The sequence below is a fragment of the Arvicanthis niloticus genome, chromosome 7, assembly GCF_011762505.2.
Source record: "Arvicanthis niloticus isolate mArvNil1 chromosome 7, mArvNil1.pat.X, whole genome shotgun sequence".
Classification (NCBI taxonomy): Eukaryota; Metazoa; Chordata; class Mammalia; order Rodentia; family Muridae; genus Arvicanthis; species Arvicanthis niloticus.
The window spans coordinates 3,248,113-3,267,906 of NC_047664.1; the positions used below are offsets into that span (position 1 = coordinate 3,248,113).

General features: G+C 39.1%; 1 protein-coding gene across 5 annotated transcripts in view; it reads left to right on the top strand.

The window, feature by feature from the left end:
* Evi5 (ecotropic viral integration site 5) overlaps positions 1-19,794 on the top strand; it is a 155,091-nt gene that overhangs the window by 64,833 nt on the left and 70,464 nt on the right. For 4 of the 5 annotated variants that reach the window (XM_034508411.2, XM_076937789.1, XM_034508406.3 and 1 more), the window contains 7 exons: positions 1,837-1,980; positions 2,843-2,932; positions 3,022-3,119; positions 5,306-5,366; positions 10,127-10,180; positions 12,041-12,073; positions 12,624-12,770. In XM_034508411.2, the coding sequence (XP_034364302.2) occupies positions 1,837-1,980; positions 2,843-2,932; positions 3,022-3,119; positions 5,306-5,366; positions 10,127-10,180; positions 12,041-12,073; positions 12,624-12,770 (627 nt within the window). The remainder of the gene's footprint in view (positions 1-1,836; positions 1,981-2,842; positions 2,933-3,021; positions 3,120-5,305; positions 5,367-10,126; positions 10,181-12,040; positions 12,074-12,623; positions 12,771-19,794) is intronic. The other variant, XM_034508407.2, reaches the window with a different exon arrangement.

The window sequence follows — 19,794 nt, forward strand, 5'->3', positions numbered from 1 at the left end:
ATGGGTCAGCATTTCTGTTGATACAAGAGGCAGTTTTTTTGTTTTTTGTTTTTTTTTTTGTTGTTGTTTTTTCGAGACAGGGTTTCTCTGTGTAGCCCTGGCTGTCCTGGAACTCACTCTGTAGACCAGGCTGGCCTCGAACTCAGAAAGAGGCAGGTTTTTTAAGATAGGGTTTCTTTGTATAGCCCAGGCTGGCCTGGAACTCTCTGTGTAGACTGTCTAAACTGTCCTTGAACTCACAGAGATCCTCTTGCTTGTGCCTCTGGAGTACTGGGGTTAAAGGTGTACAGCCGCTACCCAGCTGAGAGTCACCTTTCTCTGGAATATAAAATTCTGTGTGCTGTATAAAGAATAAGGCATGAAAATGTTTTTATCTTTTAAGAAAAAAAAATCAGAATACATCTTGAGGTAATTTTTCTTCTTTCTATAATTTTCTACCTTTCTGTAATTTTGTTTGTTAATACAAACCTTAAACTCTTGGTGCTGATGGTTAAGAAATTATTGAAGGTCTTGTTATGTTTCCTCCTTTGCAGGAGATAAAGATGGATGACTGATGGCATCAGGAGGTAGAGATGGATGACTGATGGCATCAGGAGGTGGAGATGGATGACTGATGGCATCAGGAGGTGGAGATGGATGACTGATGGTATCAGGATGTAGAGATGGATGACTGATGGCATCAGGAGGTGGAGATGGATGACTGATGGTATCAGGAGGTGGAGATGGATGACTGATGGCATCAGGATGTAGAGATGGATGACTGATGGCATCAGGAGGTGGAGATGGATGACTGATGGTATCAGGAGGTGGAGATGGATGACTGATGGTATCAGGAGGTGGAGATGGATGACTGATGGCATCAGGATGTAGAGATGGATGACTGATGGCATCAGGAGGTGGAGATGGATGACTGATGGCATCAGGAGGTGGAGATGGATGACTGATGGTATCAGGAGGTGGAGATGGATGACTGATGGCATCAGGATGTAGAGATGGATGACTGATGGCATCAGGAGGTGGAGATGGATGACTGATGGTATCAGGAGGTGGAGATGGATGACTGATGGCATCAGGAGGTAGAGATGGATGACTGATGGCATCAGGAGGTAGAGATGGATGACTGATGGTATCAGGAGGTGGAGATGGATGACTGATGGCATCAGGAGGTAGAGATGGATGACTGGTGGCATCAGGTGGTAGAGATGGATGACTGATGGCATCAGGAGATAGAGATGGATGACTGATGGCATCAGGATGTAGAGATGGATGACTGATGGCATCAGGAGGTAGAGATGGATGACTGATGGCATCAGGAGGTGGAGATGGATGACTGATGGCATCAGGAGGTGGAGATGGATGACTGATGGCATCAGGAGGTGGAGATGGATGACTGATGGTATCAGGAGATAGAGATGGATGACTGGTGGTCTATATAGTACTCGAAAGTTCTGCATGGCTTCTCTTTTATTTAAACATTTTTTGAGATAGTAAAATTAATTATAAAGTATAGAAGATATCAGACAACTGCAATCACCAAGAAGACAAAGAGGAATAAACATTTCGACTCTGCTGTTCAATACAGTGTTTATGGTTAGATGGCTATTTGACTATGATTTAGTTTTTCTTATCAGTGAATCCATGTAAAGATGTACCTGAAGTTCAGTTTCTGTCATTTATTTGCCCTTCCTAGATTGTAGCTGTTAACTCAGTGTCAATGTTTATATTTGAGGTTTTCTGTAATTCTATCTCTGTGTTTGATTGTAGGCATACTTGGGGATAATCTGGCTTGAAACCCTCAATTTTATTGTGTTTTAACTATTTTTTTCTCTTCTGTAGGAGTATCTTCCAGAGCTCTTTGTACATTTTCAATCTCAGAGTTTCCATACATCAATGTATGCATCATCCTGGTTCCTGACTATCTTTCTTACAACTTTCCCACTACCAATTGCAACAAGGATATTTGACATCTTTATGTCTGAAGTAAGCTCATATGAACAGACTGGGAATAACAGCAGAATAAAGGAGTTGTCGGGTAATTAGAGCAGGGCAGTGCAGGGAGAATCGAGAGAGCCTTGTTTCTCCACTGCACTGCTTCTATAGTTATTTTGTTTGAACCTCATAACAGCCTTATTGGGTGGGTTCTGATACCCCCATCTGTTAGATGATAGCTGAGAACGATTGAGTGGCCTGACTGGAGACATTACCGTACTTGGGGCTGTATCCAGGATTCAAATGTATACAGTTAAAGTTTTGGACTTGCTCTCTAAATTCATCCTCTTTATCTCCTTTGAATGATACAGGGAAAGTAAAGGAGAGTAAATTCTCCCTCTCAGTTAGTACTGTTGTAGTGCATCTATTTCCCAAATAATAAGACAGGTAATTCCTGTAGGTAAGCTGCTTCTGTTCTGTGAAGGCTCTCCCATTGTGAGTGACATGGTAGTGACCCTTGTCTTCTATTGTCTGAACGTAATATTGTTACTTCTTGGAAGAATAAGTTTATGTGATTTCTCTAATACAGATGGAGTTGGGATGGAGTTGGCAGACAACAGTTTAGTCAGTCTTGTGGTTTCCATATCAAATCTGTCCTCTCATTAGTTGTATTGGAACACAGCCCTGCCCATTTTTGCATGTGTTGTGTCCATTGCAGGGCTGCATGGTAGAGATGGATAGTTGGAAGGGTGGACTTCGAGTGTAAAATGCTTGCTCTCTGACTTTTAAAGAAAATGCGTGTCACTTATCAGTTTAGATCCTTAAGTGCTTACTTTGGTATTATTTTGAATGGTTAATTTTTTTGTTGATGAAAGAGTAAACCAATTTAGCTTTATCTAATTTGTTTTATCAGGGTTTAGAAATAGTGTTTCGAGTAGGATTAGCGCTTCTTCAGATGAATCAGGCCGAGTTAATGCAACTTGACATGGAAGGGATGTTACAGGTAACATTCATGACTCCTTAAGTGCTTCTGGATTTGTCATCAATGGATCATGTACAGTGACAGTTCTGCTTTTCATTATTATTTCTCAGCACTTTCAGAAGGTCGTTCCACATCAGTTTGATGGTGGCCCAGAAAAATTAATCCAGTCAGCTTACCAAGTCAAATACAACTCAAAAAAAATGAAAAAGTAAGTAATTTGTGTGCTCTCACAGCTGTGGAACTTACTGAAGAAGCATATAGGCATTCAGTGGACATAGGAAGCAACCCAGTGAAAAGTACCATAATTGGGCTGGAGAGATGGCTGTTCTTTCAATGGTCCGTGAGTTCAATTCCCAGCAATCACATGGTGGCTCACAACCATCTGTAATGAGATCTGGTGTCCTCTTCTGGCCCACAGACATACATAAAGGCAGAACACAGTGTACATAATAAGTAAATAATCCATAATTTTCTTCCTTAGGCTATAAAAATTTTAATCTTACTAGGTAGTATTAGTTTTAGTATAACACAGGTAATATTCTAATATTCGACTGTCATTCTGCTTTTAATAGTGATACACAGGATCACTGTATATTACTTTTCAAATGCCCTCTTCCTTCCCATTCTGATGGGAGTTAGGAGTATTGCATGCATATGTGGGCAGGTGTGCTGTTGTTTGTAGTATTTACCATTATTACTCTTGTTACTGGGGAGTGAACAGAGGGACTGAGCATGCTCAGTACAGGTTCCACCACCCAGTTGTACACCAAGCCTACCGTGCTGTTTATTAAAAGCACATTGAGTGGTTCTAGCCACTGACGTGGCTTTCCTCTCAGTTCCGCCTCAGTGTTACTTCTGTGCAGGCCGCACAACCAGCAGCAAGGATGAGACATTCAGATTCTCATCTTATTTCCAAAACATTCAAGATAGTCAGTCTCAGTTCCTGGCTTAAATTTTTTCTCTATCTTAAAAATCAGGTCTGTATATTAATTAAGAGTCATATCTGTTCCTTCTCTAGCTCCCAGTACTTACTTAAATGATTCTTAGCCTAATGGCGTAGTTAGAATTCATGTCACTGCAGCATCTATGGTATAAAGTGTTTCTAAGCTATAGCAGTGCTTGCAGTAGCAAGATGTTTGTTGTTCTTTTGAGACAGTGTCTCACTTTGTAGATCAGGCTGGCCTCGAACTCTGGCAGTGTTCCTAAATTCACTTATACTAGGATTCAAAGTATGTGCCATTATGTCTGGCTTCCTCCCTTTTTCTAAATAAAGTATTTTGTTCCTTTCCAGTATTAATTCAGATACAAGATACTCTCATCTCCTCTAGGTCCTTTCTCTATTAATATTCCTTCTGTATTTTATCCTTCTGTTTAGTATTTTAATTACTTTCATTTCTTCTGTGTGCTTGCACCCACAGACAGGCCATCAGCCTTGATGGCTTCTGCCCACAGCCATCTCTTGAGCCCTTTCTTTGTCTTACTTGTGATAAGGCCTTATTGTGTAGCCCAGAATAGTCTGCAGTTCACTATTCTCCTGCCTATACCTCCTGGGTGCTGACATCACAGGTGTGTGCCAACACACCTGGCCTTTTTAAGCTCTCTTTATTTCATTTTCTTGTGCTAAGAAGGTAAATTTGCATTAACACTTAAAACTGCCAAAACAAAACCAGCATAGCATTCCATTTTACTTTTTATGAAACTTTAATTCTAAAGGAATAGTTTATAATCATTAGCTTGGCTCATATCATATTTTAAGTACCATTTTTTTTTCAAGCAGGAAAATATTCAGGTATATAGAAAAATAGAATGATAAATATTTATATTTTGTGTCTAGCTTTAATAGTTATTAATACTTTGCCATATTTATTTTCCTTCTTAGAAATTATAAAACAAAGTACAGAAACCATGATGCTTTATTCTCTGATACATCAGCATTCACTGTATAAAATACTCGCCTGCTTCCTTTGTTATGTGACTTTCACTTCTTAACCATGGCAGCAGAGGGTGTCTAGTGCTTGCATCAGATGTTGTTGCCATGGACACAATCACACTCGTGGGCTACATCTACATTTTCCTGTCCCGACATCTTCCCCATTCCACCCAGCCCACTGCTCTGCTATTCGTTTCTCACATAAATTGTTTTCAGTTATACCTCGAGGAGAAGTAAAGAGATGTGTTTTATGTTAATATTTTGTTTTTTTTATTGTTGTTGCTATTGTTTTCCAGGGCTTCTCTGGCTGTCCTGGAACTTGCTCTGTAGACAAGGCTGGCCTCAGACTCAGAGATCCGCCTGCTTCTGCCTCTCATGCCTGACTAACTTGTCCTTTTATATTAAACAGTTTAATAACTACTTTTAAATGAAAATATACCTTTACTTTTCTCTCTTCTTTTTAGACTTGAAAAAGAATACACTACAATAAAAACTAAAGAAATGGAAGAGCAAGGTGAAATTAAAGTAAGCATTACAGGGTTTTTCAAATCACTGCAGATAAATTTCTTTAAGCCAGGAATTTGGTAGTAGATAAATTTGTATTTATGGAATCTTCCTGTAGTTGGAAGTAGGATGGTGTGACTGAAGTTGCTTTCCCTCTGGTCTAAGAAGAAATAGCTCTTTCACTGCCTTGACCTTCTCCTCCTCAGAAGAAAACAGAGCATTCTTCTGAAACGGTTTTAAACTTGCAGAGAAAGTGTTTGCTGTGTTGTGCTTTCCGAGCAGAGTGGCGCAAGACTGGCTGGACAGAACAGGGCACTTTGCTTGAACTAGTCGGGCCTGCTGTGCTGTACCAGGGTCCCTTGGCCAGTGTCAGTTTTTCTCCTTTAAGCAAAAATTATGGTTTTGAATTATTCTCAGGAAAGCAGGTAGATTTTCAGTTTGAAGGACAAATAAATATATTTGTACTCTGAAGTCCTTTTTTGTAAGCCAAGAAATTCCTTTTTAGTTTGGAAAATGCTGTTTTCTGTAATCATGTAAATAAGGTCAGACATATTTGGTACAGTGTACCTTGTACAAGTAGAGAAAATAAGTTTGATGTCTTTACACTGCTATAACCCTTAATGTCTGTCCAGTGCCAGCTCAGCACCATGAACTCAGATATATTTCCCAAAGTTTCCTAAAGGCTAGAACTTGTATTTGAGATAGGCTAGCCTTTTAAACCCCTCTGAGCCTACCGCTCCACCTTTAAGTGCTAGACTGTAGGCATTTGCCACCATGCTTGGCAAAGTCAAACAATTATTCTTATTACACTTATTTACTTACTTATTTTTGTGTGACTGTGTATGTGTTAATATGTTCTTTTTGTTGTTGTTGGCTTTTTAGTACAGGGTGTACCATAGTACCATGTCTTACAGTACGTCTTACAGGGGGTGATTCTCTTTCTTATACTACTATGTCTGCCCCAGAGATTAAACTCAGCTCCTTGGGCCTGGTGTCAGAGTGCGTTTACTGACAGAGCCCATCTCTCTGGTTCAAGCCTAGAATCCATATGAGCCATTACTGCACTCAGCCATTGCTGATGTTGGAAGTTGGCTGTGTTCTGATGTTGTGAGATGCAGATAATGAATTACGTGCTCTGCTAGGATGATCCAGTATCTGATTTCTCCCTAGTGTGCCAAAAATAAAACAATTTAAGAAAATGTTATTATATGCTGGGCAGTAGTGGTGCACGCTTTTATCTGAGCTCTTGGAGGGAGGCAAAGGCAGGTGGATCTCTGAGTTTGAGGTTACTCTGGCCTACAGATTTGAGTTGAGGATATCCAGGGCTACACAGAGAAACCCTATCTTAAACAACAACAAAAAAGAAATGTTAATGTCTTAGTTTGGGTTTCCATTGCTGTGAAGAGAAACCATGACCAAGGCAACATTTAATTGGGGTTAGTTTACAGGTTCAGAGGTTCAGTCCATTATCATCATGGTGGGAAGCATGTCAGCGTTGAAGCTACAGAAGGAGCCAAGAGAGTTTTATATCTTGTTCCGAAGGCAAACAGGAGAAGACTAACTTCTAGGCAGCTAGGAGGAAGGTCTCTCAAAGCCCACCCCCACAGTGAGTGATACTCTGCCTCCAACAAGGCCACACCTCCCAACAGGGCCACTTCCTAAGGCCCAAGCATACGCAAACCGCCATAGTTAATGTATTTATTGATGAGGACTCTGTGGGACTTGATTCTTCCCTTCTGCCCTATGGGTCCCATAGATTGAACTGTGGGTATCAGACTTGCTGCTAATGTGTTTACCTGCAGCTCTCTGTCCACCCCATCCAACAACTTAAAAAATAGATTTACTTATTTTATTTCATGTCTGAATAAACATTCATGCTTGCATGAATGTTAGTACACCATGTACACACCTAGTGCCCTTGGGGTTCAGAAAGGATGCTAGAGCCCTGGCATTGGCTTTAATGCTGGTTGTGAGCTATCACATGGGTGCTGAAAACTCAGCCCAAGTTTTCTGAAAGAGGAGCAAATGCTGTTAACTGCTGACATAAACTAACTTTATTGAATATATTCTTTCCTCTTTTAAAAGCTGATAGGTGTGTCTGATTTTGACTTGCACCTGGTAAGACATCAGATGGTTACCATTAAGTGTTATTGGCATGGCTGTAAAATTGCTTGATCCTAAATGGCTTCAATTAAATGAGTGTGTGTTTTTGGCTCAGTTTTCCTCAGAAGCCTCCTGTTCTGAGTGAACCCACCTCATGGCAGCTGTCTTCCTTTGTGCATGCCCCTCTTACAGTTCTGTCAGCTGGTCCGTACCTGTTGGAGTTCCGCACATCTGTTCATACCTAGAACTGTGTAGGTTTCCTCCTCTCTTCCTCCTCTTCCTCCTCCTCCTCCTGCTTGTTCTCCTCCTCCTCCTCTTCCTCCTCCTGCTTGTTCTCCTCCTCCTCCTCTTCCTCCTCCTCTTCCTCCTCTTGCTTGTCCTCTTCCTCCTCATCTTCCTCCTCCTCCTGCTTGTCCTCCTCCTCCTCTTCTTCCTCCTCCTCCTCCTCTTGCTTGTCCTCTTCCTCCTCATCTTCTCCTCCTGCTTGTCCTCCTCCTCATCCTCCTCCTCCTCTTCCTGCTCTGCAGTTTGTTTTGCTTTTAGGGCTGTGAGTACTGTTAGGTCATTTCCCACATGGGAGCCCATGGGAAGGAAAAGTCTTCGTAGTGGGTATAGAGTGTGGCTTATCACAAAATGTGAACACTTGGAACTGCAAATCAAGTTTCTGAGGATGGGGAGCCATCTTGTATTTTATCATGTTAATTCTTTTACAGTTCTATAAACAATTCTTGTTCTCAAGAGATGTCACACAAAATTGAGTCATGTAAATACAGAATCAAAATGCCATTCTCAGAGAAAAGATTCTTAGGGCAGCGACTTACAGTGCATAACAGTCTAAATGAAAAGTAACCCTTAAGAAAGTAAACCTGGGGCTGGAGAGATGCTCAGCAGTTAAGTAGCACTTCAGAGACCGAGTTCAGTTCTAGTACGAATTGGGAGCTTACAACTGTCTGTAACTGCAGTCTACAATTGCAGTCCCGTGGGATATGATGACCTCTTCTGGTGTACAGATGTACATGCAGACAAAACACCCATATACATGTGTGTGTGTGTGTGTGTGTGTGTGTGTGTATTAACAGTGAAGTAGATACTGTGTATTAATCAGTCGTACCTTTTAGCTAATTATGAAGTCATATCACACAAATGTTTTATATAGTGATTTATTTAGACAGTATCAGTGCCCCAGAGTTGGGGGATACCTGTGGTGGGGGCACCCTCTCAGAGGCTAAGGGGAAAGAATGATGGAGGAAGAACTCTGTGAGGAGGGACTGGGAGGGGCAGCATTTGGGATGTAAGTAAATAAAATCATAAGAAAAAGTCATTAAAAATTAAGACAATATCAAGATACTTGGTTAGATGTTTTTTGTTTGTTCATTTGTTTTGTTTAGAGGGAATATTTATAGGAAAATGGAAGATTTAAAGGGGAGATGGAAATCCTGGTGAATATTCTAAATTTTATTTTAGTATGATTTCTGTTGTAGTTAACTTGTACAGTATTGTCTGGTTCAAATTTAAAAGTCTAAGTCTTTTAAGATAAACAAAATGTTACCTTTTGTTGTTAAAATATAATTTAGAAAACCTGGAGAATAATTTTGGGGGCGGGGGTGGTGATGGTGGTGTCACTTTCCAGACTGTTAATAATGTTGGTAATTTGTGGCAGCTGCTATACTGCAAATAGTTGGAGTGAACTCTTGAAATAACTACACACACACAGACACATAAAGTTTAGGAACAATTTATGGGATTAATAAATTATGTTGATGGACTTTAAAAAGATATATGAAGAGATTAGTTGTGGAAATATTTAGATTTAACAGATGATAGTAATTTGATAATAAGCATTGAAAATCTGTCATTAAATAATTACATTATTCAAATGGCATTGAACATATATATTTTTTAAAATCTGATTTTACTTTTTATACAATAAGAAAATACTAGTAATTAGAGTTTCTAATTTTCTTAATTAGAAACAACTCATGGTAAATGCTTTACAATATTTTATAGATTGTAAGGCTTTTTGTACTGTGGCATTTGTAATATGAATAGAAACTGTTGTAGTTTAAGCAACAATTTGAAATTTACTTTATGAACATTCATATTTAAAGTTTATTCTTTGTTCCACTAATGTTTGAATACCAATTATATTGTTAGGCTTTGTAGGAGACAAGGGATGTTAGAATAAGAAAATTATAAACCAGGCTGGAGATAAGGCTCAGCAGGTAAGAACACTAGCTACTCTTCAGAGGACCCGGGCTCAATTCCCTACACCTACATGGCGGCTCATAATTGTCTGTATCTCCATTTCCAAGGCGGTCCAGCACCCTCTTCTGGACTCCTTTGGCACTGCATACATGTGGTGCACAATAAACACTCAAGCAAAACTCATACACAGAAAATTAAAGTAAATCTAAAGAGAAAAAGTACAAGCTATTATAAATGGAGAAAAAACAGGCTATTTATGTATGCATTGCATTTAACGTTTAAAGTTTAGTCTCAGCTGAAATGACAAATATGATTGTCTTCTTTGCTGTGTATTCTCACTCAATGTTTGATAATCTAACAGTTCCTTACAGTCATTTCTTATTATAAAAGATGGCACATTCTCAACACCATTACTTAGGGATCTGTTGTTTTCTCTCTCAAGAATCCTTGCAAATTTTTTTTTTTCTTGGCAGAGGCTACGCACAGAAAACAGGCTTTTAAAACAGCGCATTGAAACATTAGAAAAAGTAAGTAAATGACTATTGCAAGTTTCTGTTGAATGATTATTGTTTAACTATAACAAATCTTTACAGAAGTTGGAGTATGTATATCACTAAGATGTGGTGAACACCCACAGAACATTTAACTGAAGTTACTGTTGGAGCAATGTACTGATATCCTTTACTTTCTTTTCATAGAACCTCTAAAAAGTATGACTTATTGGGAGTACATTCAGACAGGATGTTTTAAAGATGAATTTCAAATGTGCCCTGTCTTTTTACCACGTTGAACATGGCAATGCTTCTTTTAAGTCGTGTAACAAACAGCTTTACATTTAGTAAAAGTGACTGATTCCCACTTTAAAGTCTGTTTTCGTGTTGATTTTCAACCAGGTTCTTTTATAACTCTTTGGTTGTTAGAATTGACTTGATATCGCTCACTAGCTTTTTCTTCCTATTTCATTTAAGATAACTAGAAAGCAAGAAAGTTTTCCTATTTATCTTACTGTGCCTTTGATGGAGTGTTTTTGTAGTGGTGTTTTAAAGAATGAATTGGTTAATATAATTTAAGAGTCTTCTTGGGGTATGCATGTTCTATACACAAAGTCTTGATTTCAATCTCAGCACTATAATCTGGATATGGTGATGCATCTTCATAATCCTAGCACTTGGGCGGTGGTGGAAGTAGGGTCAGAAGTTCAAAGTCATCCATAGCTATATTGTGAGTTTCAGATCAATCTAGGATACCCATTTTGAGACTGTGTCTCAAAAGCAAAAACAACCAACACAAGAATGTTTCTTAGTTGAAAATAGCCAAATTCAGAAGCTTTTTTTTAAAGCTAAAGGTTCAGAGTGGTGTGAATATGGCACTCCTGATACTACCAAGATAATTTACAATCTCTGAAAATTCATAGCTAAATATCCAAAAGAGAAAAACTAGAAAGGGGGAGAATTTGCAATGTTTGTCTTTTATTCTAGAAACGTCATGATTTTATATTAAGTAGTGTTGCAGAAGACCAAGATGTTCATTACAGGTTTGTTGATGGTGTAATGCTTGCATACTTTATACCAAGTCAAATATAGTTCTTATAAGATTGTCTCGAAGCGGCTTGAAAGGCAATTTTATTTTTTGATGATTGCACATCTATACTGAGTGTATTAAGTCCTTTTGATTTGTATTTCCCTGCCCTCACTAAGCACCCAGCTTGCAGTAAAATATGCAGCTTAAGTGACTTTCATCATTAGATATTTCCATAGAGAAGGCATTATTTCATCAGACCTTTGGATCTAAGAGGATAGTTTGGGTTTTGTGTCTAGAAAGTTGAGTAGCTGTTTTCTCCTGGTATTTGGCCTCAGGTTTTGACTTCAACCTTAGACTTCTCTAAGTATTTAGGTCTCAGTTGAATTCCTGAACCAAATTATTCATCATAGATTATTTAGAGTTTAAGTTGAATTTCTGAATTTCTTTTGTCAGCTCTCCTTCCCTGTTTTTCTGGTGCTGACTTTACACCCAGTTGAGGCCATGTTTGTGAATAGAATTTTTCTGACCTAAATCCCTTTGTCCCTTTCATGGAAGTGTTTTGATATGATTAGGCCTAAAAACAAAGATTGAAAGGTATCTTTTCAAGAAAAAATACTTGTTTTTCCTAAGTAATGAAACATTTGTCTGTTTTTAGAGACATGATTATCTGTAATCTGTCCCTATTTTGATATTTTTTAAGATTTAAAAATAAAAACATTTATTAAAATAAGTTTTAATTTAAATTTTCACTTTAATTAGCAGTGAAAAGTAGATGGAATTTGGGTGTGGATGTTTCTTCTTACTCCTAATTTTATCACTTTGATTTCCTGTCTTTTATATTTCTACCTAAATTTTTCCTTTTGTAGGAAAGTGCTTCCTTGGCAGATAGATTGATACAGGTATAGTTTTTTATTTTTATTTTTAGTGTTTTTGCTAACCTCTAAAGAATCCTAAACTTAGAAATTCATACTTTATGCATGCAATTTTACATGCATTTTTAAAGAAATAATTCTTTGGGCTGGCATATGGCTGTATACTTAATGTTTTGATAAACGTATTATCATTAATTGGGTGCCTACCTCTGCACGTTTTAAAGCTAACCTTATTTTTAAAGTATTTATTTTAAATGGCAAACAGTGGTTTCTATGACATTAACCACTGTTCATTGACATTTTAGCTCTGCATGTACAATTCAGTAATATTGCATGAATTGCATTTTTTATTGATTTAAGAGAATTATTCTTAAAACTGTCAGATGAAATTTTCATTTAGTTTCCTCAAATTTGCTAGAGCAAAATAACAAACTTCTAGCTAATAATTACCTAGGCTATTCTGTTCTTTGAGGTATTTTTTTTTTTAACATGTCAAAAAATAACTAAACCTCACAAGACAGTCTGTCTTGAATCTATTCTAAATTGCTTTATATACACAAAACAATTATGTCCTAAGGGACAAGTGACCAGAGCTCAGGAGGCTGAGGAAAACTACCTCATAAAACGGGAGTTGGCCACCATCAAACAACAGACTGATGCGGCCAGGGCTGAGCTGGAGCAGGCTGAAAGCACCATCAGGGAGCTCCGGCACCATCGCCACTGGGTAAGGAGTCTGCTGGAGCTTGTCTTGCCTTCCCTTTAGGTCACACTGTGAAGAAAGCACAGCTCTAGGTGAACTATTAGGCATTCCCTTTGTGTTTTATAATTCAGAGGGATCATACTATGGCCACAAAGATTCCTGTGCTTTTTTGTCTGTGGTTTTGTTAGAAATAGATAATATTTTCTTTTATTTTACACTCTTACGTCCTAGAAAATAAGCAGTGTGCAGTGCTTTGTATATTTTCAGAGATTTCTCTTCTAGGAGGTAATCTTGACATCTAGTTTTTGATTAATTGTAAAGATGAAGTTAGTACTCAGAATTTAGAATATGTGAGTTTAAAACTTTGATAATGTTGACAGCTTATATTTTGTGAAATATTCTAGCTTGGACTTCCTATATCAGAGCATTGAGGTATGGATTAGAATGTATGCTTAGATTTACTTGAAGAGGAGACAAGTGGTCAAACGGGGAGTAATTCTTAAACAATATGAATTGCATCAACCTAAAGATGTGAACAGCTACTGATTGTGTAGCTAGCCTTGAGTATTCTCTTAGTCAGGGTTTCTATTGCTGTGACAAAACACCATGACCAAAAGCAGTGAGGGGAGGAAGGGGTTTATTTGGTTTATGTTTTCCTGGCACTGTCTATCATGGTAGGAGGTCAGGACAGGAACTCAAACACAGCAGGACCCTGGAGGCAGGAGCTGAGGCAGAGGCCATGGAGGGTGCTGCTCAGTGGCTTGTTCTCATGGCTTTCTCAGCCTGCTTTCTTATAGAACCAGGACCACAGCCCAAGGATGGCCCCATACACCATGGGCTGGGCGCTCTCTAAATACGAAAATGCCCTACGGGCTTGCCTACACCCTGATCTCACTGAGGCGGTTTCTCAATTGGTGGTCCCTCCTCTCAGATGACTCTTGCTGTGTTAAGTTGACATAAAAACTAGCTGGCATGGGTATCTTTTAAAATTTAGACATAATTGTCTAATTATCACATTAAGAGTAAGGTTTTAACAGAATTGTGAGAATTAGAAGGAAAAGCAGCTGTTATATAAGGAAGTTGTTGCTTCTGTTCTGAAGTAGGAACTTGAGGAAGAGAAAGCCTGTCAAACCTACAGTTCTAAAGCCAGAACAGCAGACTGCAAAGTGGGCATTACTTTTACTCCGCAAAACTAAGAAAGATCATTATGTGCATTCAAAAGTTAAAGACTAAAAGGAAAAAGGGCAGTGAAAGCCATAGACATGTTTCTTTTCTGTTAGTGAAGGCAGTTAAGAAGAATGGGTACATTAAAGTAATATTAAAGAGACTACAACTGCAGTAGCATCTTTGGCCTTTATATGAGATTTAGGTAATAAAAAAGCATGAAACATAAAAACAATTCTAGAAATGAAGTGGAAATGAGTGGTCACTGGAGTGCTGCTTGTTTGGAAGGAAAGTACAGTCTCATGCTTGCACGAGCACCAGCTGCAGTTCTAGTGTATTAAAGCTGGGAAGAAGCGTGAATGACAGCTGATGTTGAAACCTGTGCATGAGAGTGAACCAAGTGGACAGAGTGCTGGTTGACAGCCAGAGTCACCTGGGTTGACAAAAAAGAGCAGAATGTACTTAGGCATCTTTGAAGGTCAAGTAGACCTGCATTATGGAGCTGAAGTTTACCAAGGAGAGAGCAGATGTTTACTTCAGAGTTTATTTACCTTTCCTCACAAAGAGGATGCTCTCTTAAGTTGCAGTAAATTGTAGGTCATAGAAATAAAGCTATGAGGGTACCCTGAATAAGTGACATTTAGTAGCAGCTTTGAGTGACTTTCCAAGTTCAAGTTTTATATCTAAGATATTAAAAATGCCTTGCAAAATTATTGTAGAAATAGTAGAAATTGTATTTTTAGAAAATGAGAGATACAGCAGACTTTAATGTAGACACATGTGTTTCTCACAGAAAGAAACACAGTGAGAATTAGGTTTGTGAATGTGGCCTTGTTTATGCTTCATTTAGAATTCTTAGAAATCTATTTTATGGTGAAAGTTAATTTGCTATGTTAAGACAAACATGTTATTTTGTGTTGGGGGCCGACTTTTAGCAGAAAGCGGCTATCAGCTTTGCAGCCATCTTGAGCCATATACCCTGACATGAGACTTGGATTACAATAGCCTACAACAGCTGAGCACACTCTGATAATCTTGGTTTAGATACCTTGGGTGTGTGAGATTAAAGGTGTGTGAGATTAAAGGTGTGTGACTTAAGAGCGTGACTTAGAAGTGTAGAGATCAGATTTAGAGACAAGACCTAAGGGCAAGATTAAAGGTGTGACCAAAAGGCATGGCTTAGAAGTGAGACATATAAAAGGCAGAGGCAGACAGCAGAGAATCAGACTGTGGATGAGAGAGGATCAGACACAGCAGACAGAGGAGACAGAGAAGGAGACACTTTAAAGAGAACAACTTGGAGTTAGTTATTAGACATTGGGCACTTGGCACTTGGAAGAAGTAACTTGGAATTTGGACGCACTAGGGACTAGGAACTAGGGACTAGGAATTTAGGACTTGGAGACACTTAGAGGAAGAGAGACTGAAGAATAAACGGGATTGAAACACATTCTGTCTGGTCTCCATTCTTCGAGTCCGGCCTCACTCTCTCTCTCTCTTGCTGAACCCTGACCCGCGGACCGGAGCGGCAGCTTGGACCGGGATACAGTGGCCGCCAAACGCCGGGCAGCCTGGGCCTCAACATTTTGCTCCGGCCACGACATTTTTTGGCCGCCTGAACTTGGGGCTAGTGCGGTTCTCAACAATTTTGTAGCAATAGCTACAGTTTTATAAGTAATTTGGTATGTTTTTTAATGGACCTTTTTCCAGTCAAGACATAAACCAAGATGAAAAGAGTAAACATCAGTGGTTAAGTGTATCAGGAGACTGATCTGTTTCTATGAGAAGTAACTATCAGTGGTTAAGTGTATCAGGAGACTGATCTGTTTCTATGAGAAGGTGTCAGAGGGCTTTACATTAGATGGCCATGTATGTGCACGGTGTGTTCAAGAACATTATGTGTGACCTACTGTAAAATAAAGCCAGTATTCTAGATGATAAATCAAGATCAATTCTAAAATATTTCAGACATTAAATACTTATTCAGAAAAAGGTGAAAGATCTCACAAAATTGATAGCTAGCCCTGCCCTCCAAATTAAGACTCAAACATTTATCTTATCAATGTCATGTGTAGCAAAATTATAAGAGATTTTAATTGAGAGAGAATTAGAATCTTATCCATTGCAATTTTGGACAAAAGAAATACTTTTCAACGTAGTAGATGTGCCAGTGACAGGAAATAAGTACAGTTATTGCTAGTTTGCTTATAGTCTTCCTTTAAATAGAAGTTTATAAATGTTTGACTTGTCACAATTAGTGCTTAAAATCCACACTTCAGAAGTAGGTAATGAGTTTCTAGTATAACTTCCTTCTGCCACCACCACTCCTGCCATCTCCGTAGCATTTTCTATGCTGTCAGGAGCTGTAGGCTTTAGTCCTATTTTACTAACTGTAATCTTTGATGTTTAATGCACTTTTGTTTGGTTTCAGAAATGATTTAAGTAGAGCTAGACCACTTCAAGTCTCTCTTTTTTTCCACATAATTTGTGAAATTTAAGTATGTAATTTGATGTGTTTAAATGTAGAGGGGTTGTGTAATCACCATGATAAAAATGACAATTTTCATCACTCTCAGTATGTCCTGGGTTACAGTTCATTTTCTACCCTCATCCCAGCCTCAATACTTTGGACTTTTCTAGAACTTTCTGTAAGTGGAATGGTAGGTCAGATTAAAAGTTTCTTTTAATTATCATACACATTTTTTTACGTGCTATTTTTTATTGTGAGAAAACATATACAACATAAAATTTACCAATTAAGTCTGTTGAGGCTGTTTCCATTGTTTATAAACATTACCACTGCTTATAAAAATTCTAATGGTTTTATACTCTGTACTCTTTTAAGAACAAACAAATAAGCTTAATATAGTGAAAAGGCTTACAAAAATATGACACATTTAGTCAGTGTGGTTTCAGTAAATATGTACTGATGGGCCTGGAGAGGTGGCTGAGTGGTTAGAAACACTTGTTCTTTATAGAGGACCCAGGTTTGATTCCCAGCACCCACATAGTAGCTTGCAACCATCTGTGATTCCAGTTCCAACTCCCTCTTCTGAGTTCTTTGAGTACCTCCCATGCATACATACTTGTAGGCAAACATGTAACTATAATAAAAACATCACTAATAAAAACACCAATAAAAAAGATGTGTTTATAGAAGCACACCGAGTTCTGTGCTGGAACAGCAAGATGATCAGTGTAGGATCAGAGGGAAGCAAGTGGAAACTCTTTCAGGGCTGGGCTTGACATATCTTAGTACAGGGTATGTTTGTCTTTAGAATAAAGAGGAAACGCAGTGTGAACTGAAGCATAGTAGGTCAGTGGTCTAGAGTAGAGAAATGAGCTCTGAAAGGAGCCTGGCCAAGGGTCTATAGGACTTTAGCCCCCAAATCATTTGAGAAATAGAAAAGATAGGAATTTGCAGTACCTGGGTTTTCACTGATTGGTGAGAAGAGAGCTTCCTTGGCCACTGGTGGTCCTAGGAGCTATTACCCACAGCTAAGATTTTATATGTGTTTGAATAGGCCAATTCTGTTTGCTGTGCAAGAAAGAGGACAGAGACCTGTGGTCACTTTTAGGGATAAGGTGGGCATATTATCTAACTGGATAGTACTGTGACAGATCAAGTAGAGCAAGTCAGTTTTCAGGGAGGAATATGTATTTGGGTCATGGTTTCAGCTCATAGTTGTTTCCTGGGGCCAATGGCAGTATTCATATCATCATGAGAAGTCTAGGTATAGGACCCTGTTCCTCATGGCAGCCAGAAAGCAGAGATGGAGTCCTGTGTCTCTCTTAAGGGTGTATCTTTAGTGTACCCCCTTCACTACATCCCATCTCTTAAGGTTTCACAGTTCCATGTCGTTGTCTCTGAGGGACATTAAGGATCTAAACAACAGCAGTTGGCCCTGTAGTTGAGCAAGATCTATTCAGTAGCAGAGATTTGGAAGGAGCAGTAGGCTGTTGTACGGCTTCTGGAAATCTGTATAACTTGACAGCTGATAGAGACTCTTCCCCATTGTGAATTTTCAGGAGTTAAAGTCAGTCTGCCCACAACTGTTGGGTAAAATGTGCTAATTAAAGTCAGAGTGTGATGGTTTGAAAGAGCCCCATAGGCTCACTGTATGAGTTTAGTCCCTAGTTGGGGACTGTTCAGGAAGTACTAGACGGCATGGCCTTGTTGGAGGAGGAGTAGCACTGGGGATGTGGACTTTGAGAGCTCAGAACCCCAAGCCATGGCCAGCCTCTCTTATTTCCATCTTGCTGATCAGGTGTAAACTCTCAGCTATTGCTCCATCACCATGCCTGTCCGCCCGCTGTCCCATGCTCGCCTCTATGATGACCATAGATTCATCCTTTGAAGCTGTAAGCAACTCCCCAGTTAAGTGCTTTCTTATATAAGTTGCCTTGATCATGGTGTCTCTTCACAGCAGTAGAATGGTACTAAGATGGGGAAAAATTAAAGGTGGAAACGTAGAGCGTGCAAATCTAAGCAGATTACAGCTGGAGCATCTGTATCAGAGTTCAGAATCAAACTGTATCAGGACTGTTCATAACAGCAACAGTATCCGCTTCCTAGGATGTAACTATCTCATTTACAATTATGTATATTTAGAAATATATTGAAGCAGTAATTTGTTAAGCTGCTCTAAACTCCCTGTTGGGTGTACATGTGCTTCTGGACACCTGCCAAAATGCTCATTTTTAATATGTCCTAAGCAACTAATGGGTGGGTACTTCCAAACCTCCCTGTGGCTAACTTACTCTCTGATATTCCTGAATTGTTTCATACTACATTTTATATTTCATCTCTGCTCCCCAAGACCCAGTCAGGGGAGTGACCCGTGGGGCCATTCTTTCCCGATTCTCACATGGCTGCTTCTTCTGTCTTCTGCAGCTCTCATGCTTGCATCCTATTCCTTTCCTGGAATGGCGATTCTGCTACTTCCTCTTTCCCCTTATTCCCTTGCCCAGGAAATCTAAAGCCCTGCCTCTGTCTCCCTACCCAGTCATTGGTGCCAGCAACTTTATTTACCAATTAGAACCAGCTGGGGGCAGGGACGGTCAGCATCTCACACAGAGACATGTGAATTCTTGTGTAATTTGGGAACCCAATGAACATAATATAAGCAACAAACCAAGTCCACAACAGAATATATATAGCATTTAGTACTTCCACTGATAGAGGGTTTGATGCTGAACCGATAAAACAGGTGATGTGGACAAACAGTTGGTAGTCCTTAAGAATTTTTGTTTTTAATTGTATGTACTGTATGTGGTTGTGTGTAGGTTTGCACACACGTGTGCAGTGCCCACACAGGCCAGAAGAGGGCTGCTGGGTCTGGAGTTAACCTCCTGATATAGTTGCTGAGAATTGTACTCAGATGTCTCTCAGCCCCAATATACTTTTTGTCTTTAAATATCTCATCCAGTAACTGGTAAAAGCCAGTTGGTGACCTCTCATTATTGAGTAGAAAATTCAAAGAGTTCTGTTGCCACTTTATGGCCCAAACTCATGGGCATTTATAAAACAGAGTCCAACAACAGCCAAGAACAATTCCTACATAGGAATGGAATGTTTATAAATACACATATTCTAGTCACAAACTTTAAAATATTATGTTTAATATTTCATATATGTATAATGTGCTTGGATCTCTTAAAAAATTACAAGAATAACATTATTTTCTTTGACCCTGTTAGGATCAGTGAGAGGTTAGTGACAGAGGGGTTGGAGAGACGGTTCAGTGCTAAAGCATTTGATATTCAAGCATTTGGAACCTGGGGTAAATGCCGGGTAGGAGCAGCAGTTGGTTTGTAATTGTAGCACTTGGAGGAGGGACATAGGATCCTTGAGGCAAGCTGGCGGACCAGACCATACTTCTGC